Here is a 21,278-nt window from a genome sequence, read left to right as displayed (position 1 = left end):
CCCTTTGAGTCAGTGATGCCATCCAACCATCTCATCCTCTGTCGTCCCGTTCTCCCCCTGCCTTCAATCTTTCCCAGCATTAGGGTCTTTTCCAATGAGTCAGTTCTTTGCATCAGGTGGCCAGAGTATTGGAGTTTCATCTTTAGCATCAGTCCTTCCAATGAATATTCAGGACTGATTTCCTTTAGGATGGACTGGTTGAATCTCCTTGCAGTTCAAGTGACTCTCAAGAGTCTTCTCCAACACCACAGTTCAAAAGCATCAAATCTTTGGTGCTCAGCTTTCTTTATAGTCCAACTCTCACATTCATACATGACTGCTAGAAAAACCATACCTTTGACCAGACAGACCTTTGTCGGCAAAGTAATGTCTCTGCTTTTTAATATGCTAAGTTGGTCATAGCTTTTGTTCCAAGGAGCAAGTGTCTTTTAATTTCATGGCTGTAGTCATCATCTGCAGTGATTTTGGAGCCCCCCAAAATAAAGTCTCTCACTGTTTCCATTGTTTCCCCATCTATTTGCCATGAAGTGATGGGACTGGGTGCCATGATCTTAGTTTTCCGAATGTTGAGTTTTAAGCCAGCTTTTTCACTTTCTTCTTTCACTTTCATTAAGAGGCTCTTTAGTTCTTCTTCACTTTCTGCCGTAAGGGTGGTGTCATCTGCATATCTGAGGTTATTGATATTTCTCCCGGCAATCTTGATTCCAGCTTGTACCTCATCCAGCCCATCAGTTCGCATGAGGTACTCTGCATATAAGTTTAAATAAGCAGAGTGACAATATACAGCCTTTACAGACTCCTTTCCCAATTTGGAACCAGTCTGTTGTTCCATGTCCAGTTCTAACTGTTGCTTCTTGATCTGTGTACAGATTTTTCAGGAGGCAGTTCAGGTGGTCTTGTATTCCCATCACTTGAAGAATTTTCCAGAGTTTGTTGTGGTCCACACAGTTAAAGGCTTTGTCATAGTCAATAAAGCAGAGCAGAAATTGATGTTTTTCTGAAACTCTCTTGCTTTTTCGATGATCCAAAGGATGTTGGCAATTTGATCTCTAGTTCCTCTGCCTTTTCTAAATCCAGCTTGAACTTCAGGAAGTTCATGGTTCATGTACTGTTGAAGCCTGGCTTGAAGAATTTTGAGCATTACTTTACTAGCGTGTGAGATAAGTGCAATTGTGTGGTAGTTTGAACATTTGCTGGCATTGTCTTTCTTTGGGGTTGGAATGAAAATGGACCTTTTGCAGTCCTGTAGCCACTGCTGAGTTTTCCAAATTTGCTGGCATATTGAGTGCAACACTTTCACAGCATCATCTTTTAGGATCTGAAATAGCTCAACTGGAATTCCATCACCTGCACTAGCTTTGTTCGTAGTCATAGTCATGCTTCCTAACGCCCATTGACTTGACTTGGCATTCCAGAATGTCTGGCTCTAGGTTGGTGATCACACCATCATGATTATCTGGGTTGTGAAGATCTTTTTTGTATAGTTCTTATGTGTATTCTTGCCACCTCTTCTTAATATATGTAGAAGTTAATATTTGTCTTTTAGTTTAAAAATCCTAGGCAAAGAATCAAATCATTCTGTATTATAAACAAGTTTGAACTAAATTTATTTTCCTTTGTAATTTCTAGAAAATGTGTCATTATCTAATGCTTTATATGTCATATATAAATAAAATACAAGATAATTTGGTGTAGTAAGGTTATTTTAACATTAATTTTAACTCATTCATGGTTTACGATGTGAAGTTGTTTGATTTACCAATTAGAAGTGTAGTTAAATAGGAAAATATTTCATAATATATGTAGCAAATAAAATATTCTGTATTTAATACTACTACTTGTTTGTCAGAAAACCTAATTTTTATACTTATATTTTAAAATTATTTAAGAGTACTTCTGATGATTTTTATAGACTCATATTTTTGGGTTATGGGTGTTTTTTTGGTTTGTATACTGAAAAGCATTTTTCTCATTATTTTCATACTTCATAAAATTATAGTGACTTTTTATAATTAAGATTTCTCATAATTAGTGTTTACATCAGATAAATTTGGTATTATGAAGAAAGTATGCGTTGCCCCAAAGTTCGTTCGGGTTTTTCCTTAGTATGTTACGGAAAAACCCAAACAAACTTTGTGGCCAAGCAAATACAGTATATTCTGGCACAGTGGGAATGTAGGAGGACTTTGAACTTTAGAGATGGAGTTAAGAAAGTAGAAGTTGAGTCCCACTTCTTACAAGTTGTTTTACCTCTTAAGCATTATTTTGTTATTTTCTCACATAAATTTTTTAGCCTTACTTTCTTCTTTAAAATGACATGATTATACCTTTCTCAAAGACAGTTGTGAGAATTAGGTGCATTCTGTGAAAATAAATAGTAAACTGCAAAAACTGTATAAAAATCAGGTATCATTTTGAGATTGAGCCTAAGAAGTATAAATTTTAAACAGTATGTACAGTGGGAAAATTTGACTATACCCAAGCCTGACATTAATAACCAGAATTGTTGTCTTGACCTGTACTTTTCATCAGTTAGTTTCAGAAATTTTTTTAATTTGATTTTTGATACCCAGTTTAATAGAAATGAGTCATATTATCATTTCTTTCTTTACTCGGCAGCATACCATTTGCACTTCACACACATATATGATCTGTGGGTTGTAGAGAGAAATTAGAATGTTGTTCAGTAGCTCATATCTTTCAGCCAAGAATGCTTTTCACCAACAGTCATGAATTTATTGTAGGCACTGGGAAATGTACACCCTTAGATGGTCAACTGAATTGTGAACCTCAATAAAGAGAAAATTTGAGGAGCAGGTCATTAAGTCAGATTCAGTGTTCTTTGTAAATACCAGTGACCATTGTCCATGAAGTAGATGAGATGATCTTGGTTTTTATGGTCTAAATCATTTTCTGCAGAATGATGCAGGAGCTGTTACTGAGAGTCAGAATAAAACTTGCAGGACTGTATGTGGCTTGCTCTTTATTTATGAATCAGATTTTAAGTGGAAACCACAGTTGTTTCCTTGTTTCTCATTCATGCTTTAGCAGAGGATATGATGCTACAGATTTGACTTGGTTTGTAGTTTCTCCTTTAAGGTTAACACCCTTTTCTTTTCCTTTTTAGAAGCCACGGTCGTTTTAATGTATTAGCAAACCACAGCATGTACCTTGTTGGATATGCTTTGTGTGCTAAATATTACTTGGTAGTCTCAGTACTAATTGTGGTGGTCTAGTCCTGTTTTGGAAGTATAGCATAAGGAAATGAGTTCAGGGAGCTCAGCTCAGTGCTTTGTGATAACCTAGAGGGGTGGGGGTTGGAGGGGTGGTAGGTTCACGGGGGAGGGAATATATGTATACATATAGCCGATTCATGTTGTTGTACAGCAGAAACTAACACAACATTGTAAAGCAATTATACTATCCAAAAAAATCTAAAAAAAATAAGTGCATGCATACATATGTTTGGGATAAGTGATATATATATAGGCATACAACTTTCAGTTCAATTCAGTCACTCAGTCGTGTCTGACTCTTTGTGACCCCATGAATCGCAGCATACAACTTTAGACATGTGAAAATCAATTTTAACCCTTTGACTTTATTAACTTGTATTTAAAGATAATGTTTTATGTTGTTTAACCTGAGTGTAATAATGTTAATTTTCCCTTATTCTTCCTTAGTGTCAAGGCGTGCCATGGGTTGCCTCTAATAAATGGACAAAGCTGTGACCCTTATGCAACAGTTTCTCTAGTGGGCCCTTCCAGGTAATGTTTATTGAATTAGTATTAGATTTTTAAGTTTAAAAATTACAAATTAAGTTTCTAAGAGAACATATTAAATATCTATTTATGAAATAGACTAATGAATGCTTTTTGAAAGAAAAATCTTCAGTTCTGTTATATACTTGGAAATAGCCAACTCTTCTTTTATGAAGGAAAACAAGTGCCATTTCAAATCTGCCAGACTCTTAGGCTATGGGGAGCAACCTCTTTTACAGTATTTAAAATGTACTTTAAAACATGAACTTGACCTTCTTTCATCATCAGCCTTCTTATTTTCAAATGTCTTAGATTTTATTGCAGGTAGAATCCTGTTTTAAGAAATGTTAGCTCAAAATAGCAAGGAAGTTTCAATATTTTTATCTAGAAAGCAACTCAGGACTAAAAATACCTTTTCTGCTTGTGCCATCTGTGCTGTTCAGAGAGAATTCCAGAACATGGTGAAGCACACTGTATCATTGATTTAAATTACTTAATAATTTATAGAACATCTATAGCAATTTTTAGTATTTTCTATTTTATAATTTCATTATGGTTTCTTTCAGAGCCTGACTAGTTGAAATTTGTCTTATTTTTAAGAAAATAACCAGTAAGTCACTTTGAAAAATGTATTTGTCCCTATGGTATGTCAAGCACCATGCCTGGTACTTACTGGGTCTCAAGCAGTAGTATCCTATTATTAGTAAGATGGTTTTAAATTTAAAAGCAGATACTCAGTTGTATAACATTCATGCTGTCAAAGGGATTTAGTTCTCCATGTTTCACGTGTTTAGTGGAATTGTTCTTGGTTTTTGTTCTTGTTTATAATCAGTGCCCAACAGATTCCTTAGTGTAAATGCTTAGTAATGTACAGATAGAAACTGTTTAGCATCTGAGTTTGTTTTAAAAAGTCACTATTGGTTTTGATACTGTGCTGTGGTTGTGGAGGATGTTACTGTTGGGGAGCTGGTCAAAGTCTCCATGGGACTTCCCTGTACATTTCTTTGCAGCCTCCTCTGCATCTCTAATGATTTCAAAGTAAAAAGTTTTTTTAAAAAAAAGCCACATTGTAGCCAAAGTCCAAGAGGTAAACTGAGTTAAATGTGTTCCTGGGGTATTTTTCAACATAGAATAAGGTATTTGAATCTCATTGTCTTCCTTCTGCTATTTATTTGAGTTGCTTATATAATGGAACGTGTTATTTAAAAACCCCTGAAGGAAACTTGACAGTCAATCTAATATAGCCATGGAATAATAAAATCTTGGCATATATCACATATACAAAATTTGTATCTTCTTTGGTTTGAGTTTTTAGAGACACATCAGTTTTTCCCCTCAAGTAATGTTTAAAGCTACTGCCTTCCCTGAATCATCCTAACAGTTAAACAGAAAGAGGCCTGGCTCCCTGGTTGGAAATAGCATGTTTTATAATTGTGTACTGTTAAGTTCTACAAGGTAAAACTCTACCACATTGGAACAGGAATGACCAAAAGAAGACAAAAGTAAAGAAGAAAACAAGCAATCCGCAGTTTAATGAAATCTTTTATTTTGAGGTAACTTTTTGTTTTATTTAAATGTTAATACAACTAAACATTTTTTCCCTGAAAACTGTGGGTTCATGGTGTGACACAGTGGAGGCCCAGTGCATAAAACGAAGGCAGAGTCTGATTAATTTGAGGAGGGGGAGGTCTAGGACCACACCCGTTCTTCAGTCAGCCGTGGTATCACACCCCACTTCACACAGAACCCCACCTTATCCAGCCCCCCAGGACTCTTTGGCAGAATACTGCTTGAAAGCCATTAGTGAAATAAGTGCAACATCCACTTGTTAGATCTGGGTTCTAGTCCCAGTTGAGTTTGGACAGATCACTACATGAGAGACTCAAATTTTTTGTGAAAGGATAATTTTGTCAGAGAGAACAATAGCATCCCAACCTAAGTCATAGAGTTTCTATGAGGTTCAAATGGGAAAATGCTTTGAGATTATAAAGTACAATATGATTAAGGCCTTGTTATTAGCTAAATCACTCTAAGGACACATGCTTTTTTCATAGAGAACTTCAGCTGCCTTGAAGTTGCCCAAAATACAGGGCTTTGAAGTTCCTTACTATGGAGCATTGTTAAATAAATCCTTTTTCATATTAGAAAACGACAGGAAAAAACAAAAATAATTAAGCTCTATTCTAAAAGATTGTGTTCTGCCCATAGGATATGTTGCAGTTGAAATTAACCTGTAGGAAAGTTTTGTTTTTGGTTTTTTTAAGTTACATTTTGTGCTTTTCCTTTTTTTTACATGGGTTTTTTTGTTTTTTTGATATTTCGAAGTGAAGAGAGTGAGGGCACATCTAGCCATGCCTGATTACTGTGCTTTAATAAAGGAACACAGTTGAAGAAATGCCAGAATTGAAGTAGGAAGAATTGTGGGGGTGGAGGCAAGGAAAAAAGAAAAACAAAAGAAAATGTACCAGTGTGAGATTTTTCCATTTTCCAGCCAAGGACTTACTTAATTCAGTTGTTCCGTATTTAAAAATGGCTATTACATCTAGCCTGAAGAAAATCCAAGAAGGGGCAACATGTAGCAACAAGCAGATGGTCCTTTGAAAATCAAGACCTGACCTGTTTGGTATATGCAAGCATGCATATCAAGCCTCAAAACATTCATTCGAAGGGCCCTTTTGTTGAGTTGATTATAAAGATGAAAGTTCAGTCTCTGTCCTCTAGCTAGAGTAAGAGACCCAAAGCATGCACACGCATGCAGACATGCAGCAGTAAAATGCAGTAGTAGATGCTGGGGAGCTCTGCTGCCACTGAGTTAAGCCAGGGGAAAGAGTATTAGAGATGGAATATTTTGAACAAAGACATAGAAAGTTATGTCCAAAGAGTAGCAAGTAGTGATTTGACTGAAAGGGAATAAAGGGAGTTAAGCTTAGAAAGATAAAGTAGGACCAACTAATGAAAGACCTTGAGAGCAGGTTGGAGTATTGGACATTGAATATTGTTGAGCCCAGAGGTAACAAGAGTAATGAAGTATTTTGAGAAGAATTAACCATGATCTGTTGGCCAGATGGCTGCGAGAGAGAACAGAGATCAAGAGACTATTGTAGTCTAGGTGTTTTTTTTAAAAAAGGAAAAAGCAAAAGCGGGGAAGAGTCTGACTCAAGAGAGTAATATGGAAACAGGGCGGAAGAGAAAGATGAGAAACTACAAATGGCAAGATAACAAATTGGTTACAGAAGAAAAGATAAAAGGAGGAGTCAGATGTTGTCCTCATGATTTCAAATCTGGAAAAGTTAAGAAGGAAAACAAGTGGTTCAGTGTGGGGCATAATGAGCTTGAGCTCTGACATGTAAAATCCTCCCGTAAGAACTTCATGACTAAGATGGGTGATGACTGTAGATAAAGATTCAAGAATTGTTTACAGTGAGTCAAGAAAGCAAGCCAAGGGCGTAGAGGTATGCAAGAAAGGAGAGAAGTGAACCAGCTAAGTTCTGCCACATATTAAATATTTGACTTTGAATGTGTTTCTTAATTTCTGTACTTTAGCTTCCTCATTTTCAAGATGAGGATAATAAATCTAGCCCTGCCTGCCTCAGAGCAGTGTTCTGATGAACACAGAAGATAATGAACATGAAAGCACTTTGTTAACCATACAGCCCTGTGTAGCTTAAAGCAAAATAAAATATAAAACCCTGGAGAAAACCCATGTTTGTATGTTCTGAGGAAGAAGTAATGGCAGAGGTAGAAGCAAGGAGAGCAGAAGGTAGCCAGGATCGTGCTGGGTAAACTCAGAGAAAAGAATATCTCTGGGAAAATGGAGGATGTTTGTATGGTCACTCATTCAGATAAAGGGGTCACGGAAGGTGAGAACTCAAAATTTCATCATCAGACTTGATGATTAAGAGAGGGGTTTTAGGAGGATGATCTATGAGGAAGCCAGATTATAAGGAGTTACTGTAGTGAGTGGGTGGTGAGGAAGTGGAGGCTGTAAGGATGGGTAGCAGTTTTGAGATACTTGTCTGTGAAAGGAAAGAGATAGGAAGACCATAATTTAAAGGGAGAATTTTTCTTAGACTTGAATGAGGTGAACAGTCTGGTCAAGAAAGCTGCAATTAAAATAGATCGAATGCTGACTGCGTTTTTACTGCATACCATGTGGGGGTGGAGCTGTCTCAGAAAAGAGGAGGATCATCTCACCCTCTGATTCAGAAAAGGGTGAGAAAAGTCATCCAGGAAACAGGCCTCTATGGGAATGGACGTGTTCAGGTGGACAGTAGTTGAGGAAGTTCCTGCCAATGGCCTTGATATTTTCAGTAAAAATGTGAGAAGGAAGTGTGAGGGTGGCATTGTTATCTTGAGAAATGTGGGAAAGTCTTCAAACAGTTCCTAGATTATGCAGTTTCACTGAAATAGAACACTTTTACTCTGAGTCACCAACAGATACATATGAACCAGAGAACCCAGTGTTCCTACATATTGAATCGATAAGGAAGGGTATGGAGGTAAAGTTGATTTTGATGTTTTATTTACCACCTTATCTTTACCTCTCTCTGCTACTTCCATAGCTGTTTGTGTATTTAGATTTGAGGTCAGATATTACATATGCATTTTCTTCTGTTTATAAGAAACACAAACACTTTAGGGATGGTTTTTTAAAGTTTGTGTAGGAAAAACATTAAAAACTTTTTTACTAAAATTTTTTGTTTATAGGTGACGAGATCCAGTAGTTACACCAGAAAGTCCCAGTTCCAGGTAGAAGAGGAGGACATTGAAAAGCTGGAAATTAGGTATGTGAATTGGATTTTAGAGTTGCTGTTTTCTGTGCCAAAAGAAAAATCCTAAATTTAACTAAAAAAGATGACTCAAGCTTAACAGAATTCTCTTTAGCAAGTTCATCAATGAAACTTAGAGGAATGTGCATTAAATTTAAATTATCTTCTAATTTAAATCCAAATTATCTTCTCAAAATCTCATTTCTTTGCAGAAGTAGTCAAGGTGTATTTATTTTAAAAATGACCTTATTTTCACCCATTTTATTTTTACCTATTTATATTTTTAGTTTTTCCCAAATTTAATTGCTCCTTAAAATTTTAAATCATAACATAATGGATGCGAAGAATATATAGAAAAGTAATTATATACTAGCCAATTTAGAAATAATTTTTTTATTCTTCTTAACATATCTGCTGTCTAACAGAAATTTCAGTGAGGTAAGAAGTCTTGTAAGATAACCCATCAGGTGCATGTGTTTGAAGTTTGTGCTATTTCCTAGGTCTTAAATATCTATGCTGTTTGGGAGGTGAAAGTTTTGTAAATGCATGTATAGGTGTGGTGTTAACAGTGTGTTCATCTGAAGGGTGTATTAATCACATGTTTGGAATGATCAGGTAATGTATTTTTTAAAAATCACCTATCTTTACATATTAACTGGTTTTGAGAAAGAAACTATAGTCTTGTGTTGGTTTCTTTTCTCAAATTCAAAAATGTAATTCTGTAGTCCTTATTTCTACAGGTTAAAATAAAACCTAGATTTTGGAACTAAGAAATTGTTTAAGATAGTTAAATTCTGTGCTTTTAAGTAAAACTAGTATAGTTTTCTGTAGTATTCTGCTGTCTTAGTTTAGCTAGTGAGGTGTATGGCTAACATCTCTTATTTTTAAGCATGTGAAATTACTTGTCTGGTACTTTGACCATAAGCATCTTTGCCATAAGCACCTTTACTGTAAACATCTTTGCCACAGACATTTTCACCACATAACTAATTGGCTATAAGTCAACTTCGCTGTGAAAAATAAAATAACTGGTTGACAGTTTGGTTTCAACTGGTTGACCTACATTAGTGTTTCTTCTAGTTATCTATGTAATTGATAGCTTTATTGATCAGACAGGTGACAATGATTTGCCCCAGGAGTTGGTTTCTTATGTGAAACACACCACATTGGAGGAGAGTCTGAGGGCCTCAGAGGCATAGGGTTGAACCCACATTTCCCATAGAACTTGGAAACATCTGTCAATAGACATGGGACACTGTGCCAAGAATGAACAGTAGTGTGGATGGCTTTCCCAACGCAGTACAAAGCTCAGAAGCAAGTAGTGTTTGGAAATGGACACCTCTTAACAAAGGAAGGAATTTTAGCAAAACAGTGTAATGCCAAATAAGGAGACCAATCAATAAGCCAAAACAAAAACAATGTGTAAAATACTGTGAACGAAGGACTTAGAAGACAAGTGTTTAGGTACAGCCCACAAAATAAAGTCAGTTATTTGTGAATTATTGCCATGAATTTATACATATTTTGAATGTATTAAAATTTTGTATTTTGCAATGAAGTCTTTTTAATTTTATTTTTTATGTTTGTGTCTTTTGTAATGTCTCTTTTTTATTTATTTACTTTATCTTTTTATGACAGAATTGCCTTATAACCAGTTAGTTATGTGGTGAAAATGTGTGTGGCAAAAATGCTTGAGGGAAAGATGTCTGTGGCAAAGGTGCTTATGGCAAAAGTACTCAGAACCTTAAATTAATGCTATAATACAAATCATAGTAGTTTGAAGCTATTTGGTCATGTTTGTTCTCTTACACATTGTTTGCAAAAAAAATCAAGCCAACTTGAAAATTTTCAGGATCGACTTGTGGAACAATGGAAACCTGGTCCAAGATGTTTTCCTCGGTGAAATCAAGGTTCCTGTGAATGTATTAAGAAATGATGCCTCTCACCAAGCCTGGTAAGAAGACCGATGCTGTAGTGAACTACACATTGGTCAGCCCCTTTCATTCACTGTCTATGCAAATAAACGGTTCTTCTAAGCATATTTTAAGTTTTGAATGGATAAGCCCAAAGTCATTAACACTGATTTGGCCATTAATTTATTGTCGCAGAAATAGAAGTACAATTATTTTTGTTTTATGACTTGCCCTCTGGTACTGAGATAAAAGAACTGAATTGTCTGGAATATTTTCCTGTTCAAAAACTTAATCTTAACTCTGAAGGGAAAATGTAGAACATTTCAAATATTACATAAGAGTTGCTCTTGTGAGAGAAAGTTTGATCACAGATCAACATCTGTAGTTCAAAAACTTTATTAACAGGCACGGGAATTGTGAATGTTTGAAAGCAAAGGGTTTATTGTAGAGATTCAGCTGTTATGAAATCTCACCAGTGATTTTTCTTCCCCAAACCCCATTGAAATGTACTGTGACTGGCTCTGGTGTTATTTTCTTAATGTCTGGGATCTAGATGTTGAGCTCATTCAGTTAATGAGCTTTTCAGGGGTTCTGGTGGCTCAGTATTGGCTACAGTATTAAACCTTTTCTTGACTTTTAAATTCATGTTAATGTTCAGACATTAAACTGATGTTAGCTTCCTTAGCAAAATCAGTGTGAAACTATTGTTTTTTTCCCCCTGTCTACAGCACATAAGAGCAGGTATGTCCTCTCCCCTCCAGTAGGTTGCCCAGTAGCCATCATGCTAAACTTGGGTTTCAACTGAGTATAAAACAACATGCCTTTCTCATTTGCCTTGTGAGGCCCCCTTTTAGTGCTCAGCTTCAGTTGCCTGGAAGAGGACTTGAAACCAACTGTTCCGATGTTTTCTTACTGCGGGCAGCAGTCTCCTTTGTCTGCAGGATCCTGCCTCTCCTGAGTGCCTGCCGTCAGGCATTCTTCAGTTTTGTCTGTGTAGTCTCAAAATTTTTCTTTTATTTTTTACCTTTTGCTAATGCAGATCTAAGGTTAGTCTTTATGGTGGCGTTTTATATGCTGTAACTTCCAAAACGTGTCCATAGATGGGGGAAAAAAAAGAAAAAAAAAAAACATGGTCATTTTTTTTATTAACATTTGAGGCTTGTCATTCCCTCCTGCCGAACTTCTTCCACCTTATATAAAGTTAGCATACATTTTTTTAAATGAAAATTTCTGAACTCAGTTCATTGTCTTTAAAGTGATACGCCATGTGTGCCAAGTCACTTCATTCGTGTCCGACTCTGTGCAACCCTGTGGACTGTAGCCCACCAGGCTCCTCTGTCCATGGGATTCTCCAGGCAAAAATACTAGAGTGGGTTCCCATGCCCTCCTCCAGGGGATCTCCTGACCTAGGGATTCTGTGGCTCCTGCATTGCAGACTTACCACTGACCCACCAGGGAAGTCCATAGCATGCTGCTTGGTACAAAATAACAGATAAGTTGTTGTGCCTCCCAAGGCTCCTCCAAGTGAACTTGAAATGTGCCATTATAGCCTGTATTTTAAATAAGATGTCTCCAAACAGGCCCTCCAAATTTGGCAACAGTTTGTCGAACTACCAAGTCAGGATGTATGAGCACTAACAGAAATTAATTTTATTCCTATAGATTTATTTTTGGCCAGTAATATGTTAAAGGTGACGTGCCAGAAGTATGTGTTAAAATTTATGCAGCGTGAAATAGAAACATCCTGCTCGTTCATTTACACTTCCCTATACGTGAGGAAATATAAAAATGTGAATGCAATTTCCTTTTAAGTCAGATTAAAACACAATCTCCTTTGTCAGTTGTAGAACTGCAGCGTCCCCTTGTGGGGTTGTTAGTAACTAAATGAAAACTCAAGAAAAGCTTTACCTTCAGGATTTCAAGTGTATTTTTTCTAATCTTAATAGTAGGAAAGAAAGTAATTATCAGTAATATAATTCTGTTGTTTGAGAAGTATTCATTTGCTTTCCCTTTCCACATTATTTCTATTTAGCATTTACTATTAGAGTCTTTTCCTGAAAACTGATTTTTTTTCAAAAAATATTTATTATTTTTATCTATTTGGCTGTGCTGGATCTTGGCTGTGGTATGTGGGATCTAGTTCCCTGATCAAGTATGGAACCCAGGCCCCTTGCATTGGAAACATGGAGTCTTAGCCACTGGACCACCAGGGATGTCCCCTGAAAACTGATCTTTTGTGGTTTCAATTTTGTTCTCAAATTATGACATGATTCAGTTACTTTCCCTTTCCTTTGTTAACTAGTCAGTTCCTTAGTGATAGTGTGTATTCTTTATTCTGAAACTTCTGTTAAAGTGTTAGGATTAGCTCGTTATTGTCGCTATTAGCTAGTTTTAACTTTCACATATGTAAACAACAGAACTCATTCACATGGTTCACAGTTCAGAAGATGAAAATCTTATCTCCTGCCTCTGTCCCGCAGCTAACCTCTTCTGAGGCAGCCCCTGTTTTGAGTTCCTGGAAATATTTTATGTAAATACAGGCAAATGTGGATATGTCCATCTTTCCTCTTCTTTACATGAATGGACATATGTTGTATCATGTTCTATACCTTTTTTTCAGTTAGCAGTTTAGTAGAACTTCATTATTTGTTGACTTTTTATAGTGGTTAAGAGTATGGATTCTAGAATCAGACTACCGTGGTTCAAATCCCATCTCTGTCATTAACTACCTGGCTGATCCCTGACAAGGTGTTCCACCTGAATGCTTTTATTTTCTTTGGCTATGGAATGGGGGTGGTACACTTAATACCTGCCTCCCAACACTAGAGGATGAATTGGTTTCACATAAAGTAAGTGCTGTGACCATGGGTATCTCTCACACTCATCATTACAGTTATTGCTGCTGTCATCACCATTATTCTGCATCAGTACATACAGAATTTCTGCATCTTTTTTTTTCCTTTGGTACCAGTATTCCATTGGTGTGGAATGGTATAAATGAAGAGAACCTTAGTGCTAATATAGTTCTGTCTTATTTTACCAGTAACCTGGTGTCAGAGAACTTAATATGTGCGAAACCTTTGTGTGATTGTATATATTGGTACAATCATTTCCTCCTAGATGATCCAAAATGAACATTAAGAAAATTGATGCAAAGATCTTTTCATGTTATAATTTTTTAATTTTGAAAGTAAAATTCGAATAGAAATAAAGCACATGGTTGGAGGGTTTTTTTCAACATAAGCACTTTATACAAATATAAAACTGGATTAATATTTACTTAAGATGAATTGGTTTTCTAGTTTGCTAGTTTTGCCACCTGTCTTTGGTAAAAATCCATTGACAGTGATTATCTTTCTGAAACCAGAAGTGACATTCACGTATTGGAAAAGCTGCCTCTGAACAGTTGTTTTCCAGCTTAGGCAGCATTATTCACAAATAATGGTAATCTTTGTCTACATACCTCAATTTTAATTATACAGCCTTGTTAAAACTTTCAAATGCTTTTTTTTTTTCTTTTAAAAGGCTGACTCTTGAGATCATTAGAATTGCTTTTATGCCCAACTATAAATTGGAAAAAAAAAAAATGTGAGCAACTGAGTGCCCTTTTCAGTTAATAACTTCTTTTTAATTCCTGTTCCTTATTCTTTCAAACTGAAACAGTTCATTTAAAAACTGAAGAAAAATATACTTGAGATTTTTTTTGTATCCCTAGACCTTAGACACACCAGATACCCTCAATGTAACAAATCTTGAGGTTTTTCTCTTTAACTCTAATTCATACAAGATTGATTAATTCACAAGGGATCCTTCAGTTGGTTGAAATTGAGCTTTTTGTAACAGTATTTTGAAACAACTAATCACATTTACATAATTATATAAATAACTTTTCATCTTTAAGTGGTAACAGTTATATGTATATAAATGTTTTATAAATCACATTTACTATGTGCAAAGCACTATTCTAAGTGCTCCACTTATATAACCTCCTTAGGGTTTTTATAAGGATTAATCATTTAAATACTATTTTTACTCCTTATGTAACAGATAAGGAAGCAAGCACAGAGAGATTGAGCAATTTGCCCAAGGTTGCAGACCTGGAATTTGGACCAAATTCTTTTGACTCCAAAGTTTGTGCTCTTAACCAGTGTACTATAATAAGTTAGTACTTTTCACCTAAATGCTTTTGAGTATGTTTAAGACTCAAAAATATTCTGTTTTAAATTGCCAGCAAATATTTGAGTGTCCCTTTTAATATTATTAAAAAAGAAATCAAGTGAGTGATCCCTTCTCATTTAAAAAAAAAAAAAGATCTTTTCAAGAAATGGGTAGGACAATTTTGTAATTCTGTATTTTGTTCCAGTAGACATGGATGAGATACTTTGTCCATAGGAATTTCCCGTTCCTGCCAAAGAAACCCAAGGAGGCAAGTTTAAAAAGAGTGTCCGGAGAGAGCCCTTCTGGAGTTCCTGAGCATCCTAAAACAGTGTATACATAAAAATCAGTAACTGTCATATCACTGCCTGAATCCCTCCCTGTTAGGACTGTAGACCTATTTTGCGGATATTTTGTAGTTTTATAAGAATACCAGAGGGATAAGGCATTCCTTCCCCCAGCAATTTGGAGATAAGGGAATAATATACTCTGAGGATAATTTCTATAGAACAAACCAAAATAGAGTCTGTAAACCTGATTAGAGTGTGAGGATACTGTTTAGAGTGGGTAGATGCAGTCCCTGGGAGGCAGAAGCAGGTTTTAACTGTAATACAAGTAATCTTATTCTACCATATATGAAAAACAGGAGTTACAATAGAAGGGGCAGTTAATCTAGAACAGTAAAAAAGGCTCCCAAAGAGGCAAACATGGGTGAGTACTGCCCATTCAAGCCCAGTCGTGGGGTAAGAGCAATCTGTTCTAGAAGCATTGTTCTTTCCTTGGCAAAGTTGTCTTAGCTGAGAGATTAAGATTCCATAAATCTCTGTGTTATGTCCCTGTAGTCACCACAGCACACCTTCTGATAGATAATTTGACTTTCCACATAGCTTGCCAGTAGGTAAAAAAATGTATTGACCAAACATAAAAAACTATATGTTAACAGGTAAAAAATGTACTAGTTGAAATGAGAGATTTAGATGAAACACTGTAGAAAATGGTGATAATAGTTAAGCCAGGTGATAAATGCATGGGGTTGATGGTGAGGGTGTTGCTTGTTAATAGTATCACTCTTCTCCCTACTTTTGTGAATTAACATTTCTGTAATAAAATACATCAGTCACGATAAAGTACAGGTATCTTTGTCACTCGAATGCGGTACAGTCTTCCCTCTGTATTCGTGGGGGATTGTGTATTCCAGGAATTGTGTAGTTTGAACCCATGTTGTTTGCATGTCAGCAGTATTTCTTGCCATAAATTTAGTAATCGGCCTTCTATTTTAAATATATTGGTCTCTGCTCCGTCATTGTGATTCAGATTCACTTCTAGATTTGCTGATTGAACTAGGTATCTGAATTTGCAGAGCTACAGAACATACTGCACGACACTGTGTAGTGTATGTATGTACACATACATATTACACTGTGGGAAATTGACCAAAGTGATGCCCACGCCAGAATGATTGGGGATCTGCCACCTAGACTTCCATTGGAGGCACTTCAGAGTCATCTTTGCTGACAGGCTTATTTCCAGTTATTTCCATAGGCAAATTATTTACATCATTATTTCTCAAATCAGAGAGTAGAAGTTCTGAAGCTTGGTTTTCTGAAACAGGAATTCCTTTTTTGTGGGTAGTGCTATAATTTCTATATAATTTCTTCTTATATTACCATTCCTTCATTTTTTAAATGTTGCTTGGTTAATTCTCTATTCTCATTTATCTTTATCATATCTTTCTCAAAGCTAGTATTCTGTTAAAACCTCCTCTCCTATTTTTAATCAAGTTAGTGTATTAGGGGAGGACATAAGTGGTAAATGTCAGGAGTAAATATCAGAACTACTGACTTCTTTATAAAAAAACATTCTGGCTAATGATTGAAGGAGGAATGATAGAATTATAGTTATCATTTTGAAACCTGTGCAGATTAATGACTCTTGGCAGTGATCATCAATAATTGCAAATATCACAAAAAGGAGAAAACAATGACATCACTGCCTCCTGGTGTAACTACACAATACTATCAATGTATTCCTACCAGAATATCAAATTCAATCTAACCAAGCCCCTAGATATACTCCAGTATCCAATATACTCCAGGATACAGGAAATGAGACAGACGAATATGTTAAATGATACCATGGGGATAGAGTTAACATAGTCCTAAGACTGGAAAATGCTATAGATAAATTATCTGATTTCTTAATTGCTTGAATCCATCAACCAATTACAGTCTGTGAACTTGGATTTGAATAGACTATTAGAAAACTGTTCAGTAAGTTCAGGAGAATTTGAATACTGACTGGATAATGTAGTTATATATACCGAAATATTTATAGATGAAATTAGAAAACACCTGTACATTGCTTTAAAATAATAAGTGGGATGGGAGGAGTGAGTAGAGATGTGGCTAAAACAATAATGGCTTTGAACTGATAATCAGTAATGTTAGATGATGAGTACATGGAAGTTCAGTATTCTGCTCTTCTTACTTTTGTATGATTTTTAAATTTCCATGACAAATAGTCTTTAACTTAGATTTCTGGTTTTGATCCTACAAATTCATGTGAATCCAATTTTTGCAGCTGAAATCATTTTCAATATAGTTGCAGTGCTAATCCTTTAACAATATAAAAAACTCTTTATAAACCTTCAACCACTTACTCTTAAAAAATTAGTTCAAATTTTTACAATATAGGATTTACTTTAAAATGAGATCACTTACATCTTCTTATAGTATGTCTTATCTGTTTTAACCAAATGTATCTTTCTTAAATTTAATGAAAAGTTATTTTTGATAATACATTGGATTTTAAATCGTTTATAATATTTTTCCTAACCTGCAGGCTAATCAAACTCTTACTCAGTCCTTTTGAGATATTGACTTTTGTACTATCTATTTCTTTTTTGTTTCCTGGATAAAAATCTATTTTTAGTTTTCTAGTTCCATTTACAGCCACCACTTAGCCTCTGAAAATTAATACTCTGCTATTTAATAAATTATCCTAACATTAAATACTGACTTTTTTGATTCTTTTTTATAGCTTAGCTGTTTAATTATCTCTCTAGCTTTGATGCGCATTATCATTGCATAGAATTGATTGTATTTTTTCTTTAGGTACTTGCTACAACCAAGAGACAATGGAAACAAGTCATCTAAAACTGATGACCTGGGGTCCCTTCGATTGAATATATGTTATACAGAAGACTATGTGCTTCCTTCAGAGTACTATGGTCCTTTGAAAACACTGCTGCTAAAATCACCAGATGTTCAGGTACTTTAAAAATCTTGTGTGTTACTTAATAGTCCAGTGAAAGTCGCTCAGTTGTGTCCAACTCTTTGTGACCCTGTGGACTATAGGGAAGTCCATGGAATTTTCCAGGCCACATTACTGGAGTGGGTAGCCGTTCCATTCTCCAGGGGATCTTCCCAACCCAGGGAACAAACCCAGGTCTCCCACATTGCAGGCAGATTCTTTACCAACTGAGCCTCCTGTGAAGCCCAAAATGAAAAGGCTAAAATAATTCTATAAATGATGAGAAAAAGATTTCAGAGTATCAAATTTTATTAAAACTATATATATGTGAGATAAGAAAGCCTTCTTCAGCGATCAGTGCAAAGAAATAGAGGAAAACAATAGAATGGGAAAGATTAGAGATCTCTTCAAGAAAATTAGAGATACCAAGGGAACATCTCATACAAAGATGGGCTCAATAAAGGACAGAAATGGTATGGACCTAACAGAAGCAGAATATATTAAGAGGTGGCAAGAATACACAGAAGAACTATACAGAAAAGATCTTCATGACCCAGATAATCACGATGGTGTGATCACTCACCTAGAGCCAGACATCCTGGAATGTGAAGTCAGGTGGGCCTTAGGAAGCATCACTATGAACAAAGCTAGTGGATAGTGGAGGCGATGGAATTCCAGTTGAGCTATTTCAAATCCTAAAAGATGATGCTGTGAAAGTGCTGCACTCAATATGTCAGCAAATTTGGGAAACTCAGCAGTGGCCACAGGACTGGAAAAGGTCAGTTTTCATTCCAGTCCCAAAGAAAGGCAATTCCAGTCCAGTCACTTCATGGGAAATAGATGTGGAAACAGTGGCTGACTTTATTTTTGGGGGGCTCCAAAATCACTGTGGATGGTGACTACCGCCATGAAATTAAAAGACGCTTAGTCCTTGGAAGGAAAGTTATGACCAACCTAGACAGCATATTCAAAAGCAGAGACATTACTTTGCCAACAAAAGTCCATCTAGTCAAGGCTGTGGTTTTTCCTGTGGTCATGTATGGATGTGAGAGTTGGACTGTGAAGAAAGCTGAGCACCAAAGAATTGATGCTTTTGAACTGTGGTGTTGGAGAAGACTCTTGAGAGTCCCTTGGACTGCAAGGAGATCCAACCAGTCCATCCTAAAGATCAGTCCTGAGTGTTCATTGGAAGGACTGATGTTGAAGCTGAAACTCCAATACGTTGGCCACCTGATACTAAGAACTGACTCATTGGATAAGACCCTGATGCTGGAAAAGATTGAAGGCAGTAGGAAAAAGGGATGACAGAGTATGAGATGGTTGGATGGCATCACCGACTCAATGGACATGGGTTTGGGTGGACTCCAGGAGTTGGTGATAGACAGGGAGGCCTAGCATGCTGCAGTCCATGGGGTCGCAGAGTCAGACACAACTGAGCAACTGAACTGATATGTGTGTCTAGATATACACACACATACTCTACACGTATGTATGTTTTTGTGTGTTTTATTTGAACCAGAGTACTATATACCAATATCTGCTCCAAATTTCATCTCTGATAAAAAGTTAGAAAATTATTTTTGTCAATGTTATGTGCCAGCCTGGATGGGAGAGGAGTTTGAGGGAGAATGGGTGTATGTATGGCTGAGTCCCTTTGCTGTTCCCCTGACACTATCACATTGTTTATTAATCATCTATACCCCAGTACAAAATAAAGTTTTTTTTTTTTAAGTTAAAAAATTTAATATTATGCTATATAATAATTATAGTTAATGAGCATATTTGAATTACTTTTTAATGGATAGTGATTGAACATTTAATCATGTGTCTCTGATTTTGTGCTTGTTTTCCACCTTTCTGTATTCTAGCCAATATCTGCCTCAGCTGCTTACATTTTGGGTGAAATATGTCGAGATAAAAATGATGCTGTTTTGCCCCTTGTACGACTGCTGCTCCACCATGATAAACTTGTTCCTTTTGCCACTGCAGTGGCGGAACTAGACTTGAAGGAAACACAGTAAGAGTTTTATTTTATTAAGTGTTAATTATGCGCCACTGAAATTGGGCCTTAATTTAACAAAATTTTTCACAGTCTCAGTTTTTTTATATTGACCAGCCTTTCTGTAGAGAGGTCTAAAAGGACTACGAAGCAAGTAATAAAAGGCAGTTCTTTAAGTTAACAAGCAGTGTCCGCCAACAGTAAACTTAACAAGTAATGAAGTTTTTTTTTTTCCATTTAGTGTCAAAATTTCCTGTTCCTGATCTTTGCTTTGTCATTGTAATGATTCATGTGTCACAAATAAAACACCAGGACAGAAGATTTTTTTCCCCTTATCCATTATATATATATCACCCTGATATGCACATGTGCATCACTACAAACAAAGCTAGAGGAGATGATGGAATTCCAGTTGAGCTATTTCAAATCCTAAAAGATGATGCTGTGAAAGTGCTGCACTCAATGTGCCAGCAAATTTGGAAAACTCAGCAGTGGCCACAGGACTGGAAAAAGTCAGTTTTCATTTCAGTCCCAAAGAAAAGCAATGCCAAAGAATACTCGAACCACTGCATAATTGCACTCATCTCACACGCTAGTAAAGTAATGCTCAAAATTCTCCAAGCCAGGCTTCAGCAATATGTGAACCGTGAACTTCAAGATGTTCAAGCTGGTTTTAGAAAAGGCAGAGGAACCAGAGATCAAATTGCCAACATCCGCTGGATCATGGAAAAAGCAAGAGAGTTCCAGAAAAACATCCATTTCTGCTTTATTGACTATGCCAAAGCCTTTGACTGTGTGGATCACAATAAACTGGAAATTCTGAAAGAGATAGGAATACCAGACCACCTGACCTGCCTCTTGAGAAACCCGTATGCAGGTCAGGAAGCAACAGTTAGAATTGGACATGGAACAACAGACTGGTTCCAAATAGGAAAAGGAGTACGTCAAGGCTGTATGTTGTCACCCTGCTTATTTAACTTATATGCAGAGTACATCATGAGAAACGCTGGACTGGAAGAAGCACAAGCTGGAATCAAGATTGCCAGGAGAAATATCAATAACATCAGATATGCAGATGATACCACCCTTTTGGCAGAAAGTGAAGAGGACCTAAAAAGCCTCTTGATGAAAGTGAAAGAGGAGAGTGAAAAAGTTGGCTTAAAGCTCAACATTCAGGAAACAAAGATCATGGCATCTGGTCCCATCACTGCATGGGAAATAGATGGGGAAACAGTGGAAACAGTGTCAGACTTTATTTTCTGGGCTCCAAAATCACTGCAGATGGTGATTGCAGCCATGAAATTAAAAGACACTTACTCCTTGGAAGGAAAGTTATGACCAACCTAGATAGCATATTGAAAAGCAGAGACATTACTTTGCCAACAAAGGTCCGTCTAGTCAAGGCTTTGGTTTTTCCAGTGGTCATGTA

General features: G+C 36.3%; 1 protein-coding gene across 5 annotated transcripts in view; it reads left to right on the top strand.

The window, feature by feature from the left end:
• Window positions 1–21,278, top strand: part of RASA2 (RAS p21 protein activator 2) — a 117,037-nt gene that overhangs the window by 58,847 nt on the left and 36,912 nt on the right. For all 5 annotated transcript variants that reach the window (XM_010858182.1, XM_010858180.1, XM_010858183.1 and 2 more), the window contains 6 exons: window positions 3,684–3,767; window positions 5,242–5,314; window positions 8,469–8,545; window positions 10,383–10,484; window positions 17,712–17,868; window positions 19,719–19,867. In XM_010858182.1, coding sequence (XP_010856484.1) covers window positions 3,684–3,767; window positions 5,242–5,314; window positions 8,469–8,545; window positions 10,383–10,484; window positions 17,712–17,868; window positions 19,719–19,867 — 642 coding nt within the window. The remainder of the gene's footprint in view (window positions 1–3,683; window positions 3,768–5,241; window positions 5,315–8,468; window positions 8,546–10,382; window positions 10,485–17,711; window positions 17,869–19,718; window positions 19,868–21,278) is intronic.

This window comes from Bison bison, unplaced genomic scaffold (assembly GCF_000754665.1).
Source record: "Bison bison bison isolate TAMUID 2011002044 unplaced genomic scaffold, Bison_UMD1.0 scf7180017864384, whole genome shotgun sequence".
Taxonomy (NCBI): Eukaryota; Metazoa; Chordata; class Mammalia; order Artiodactyla; family Bovidae; genus Bison; species Bison bison.
The sequence above is the reverse complement of the archived record's forward strand: the minus strand, read 5'-3'. Positions and strand labels throughout refer to the sequence as shown.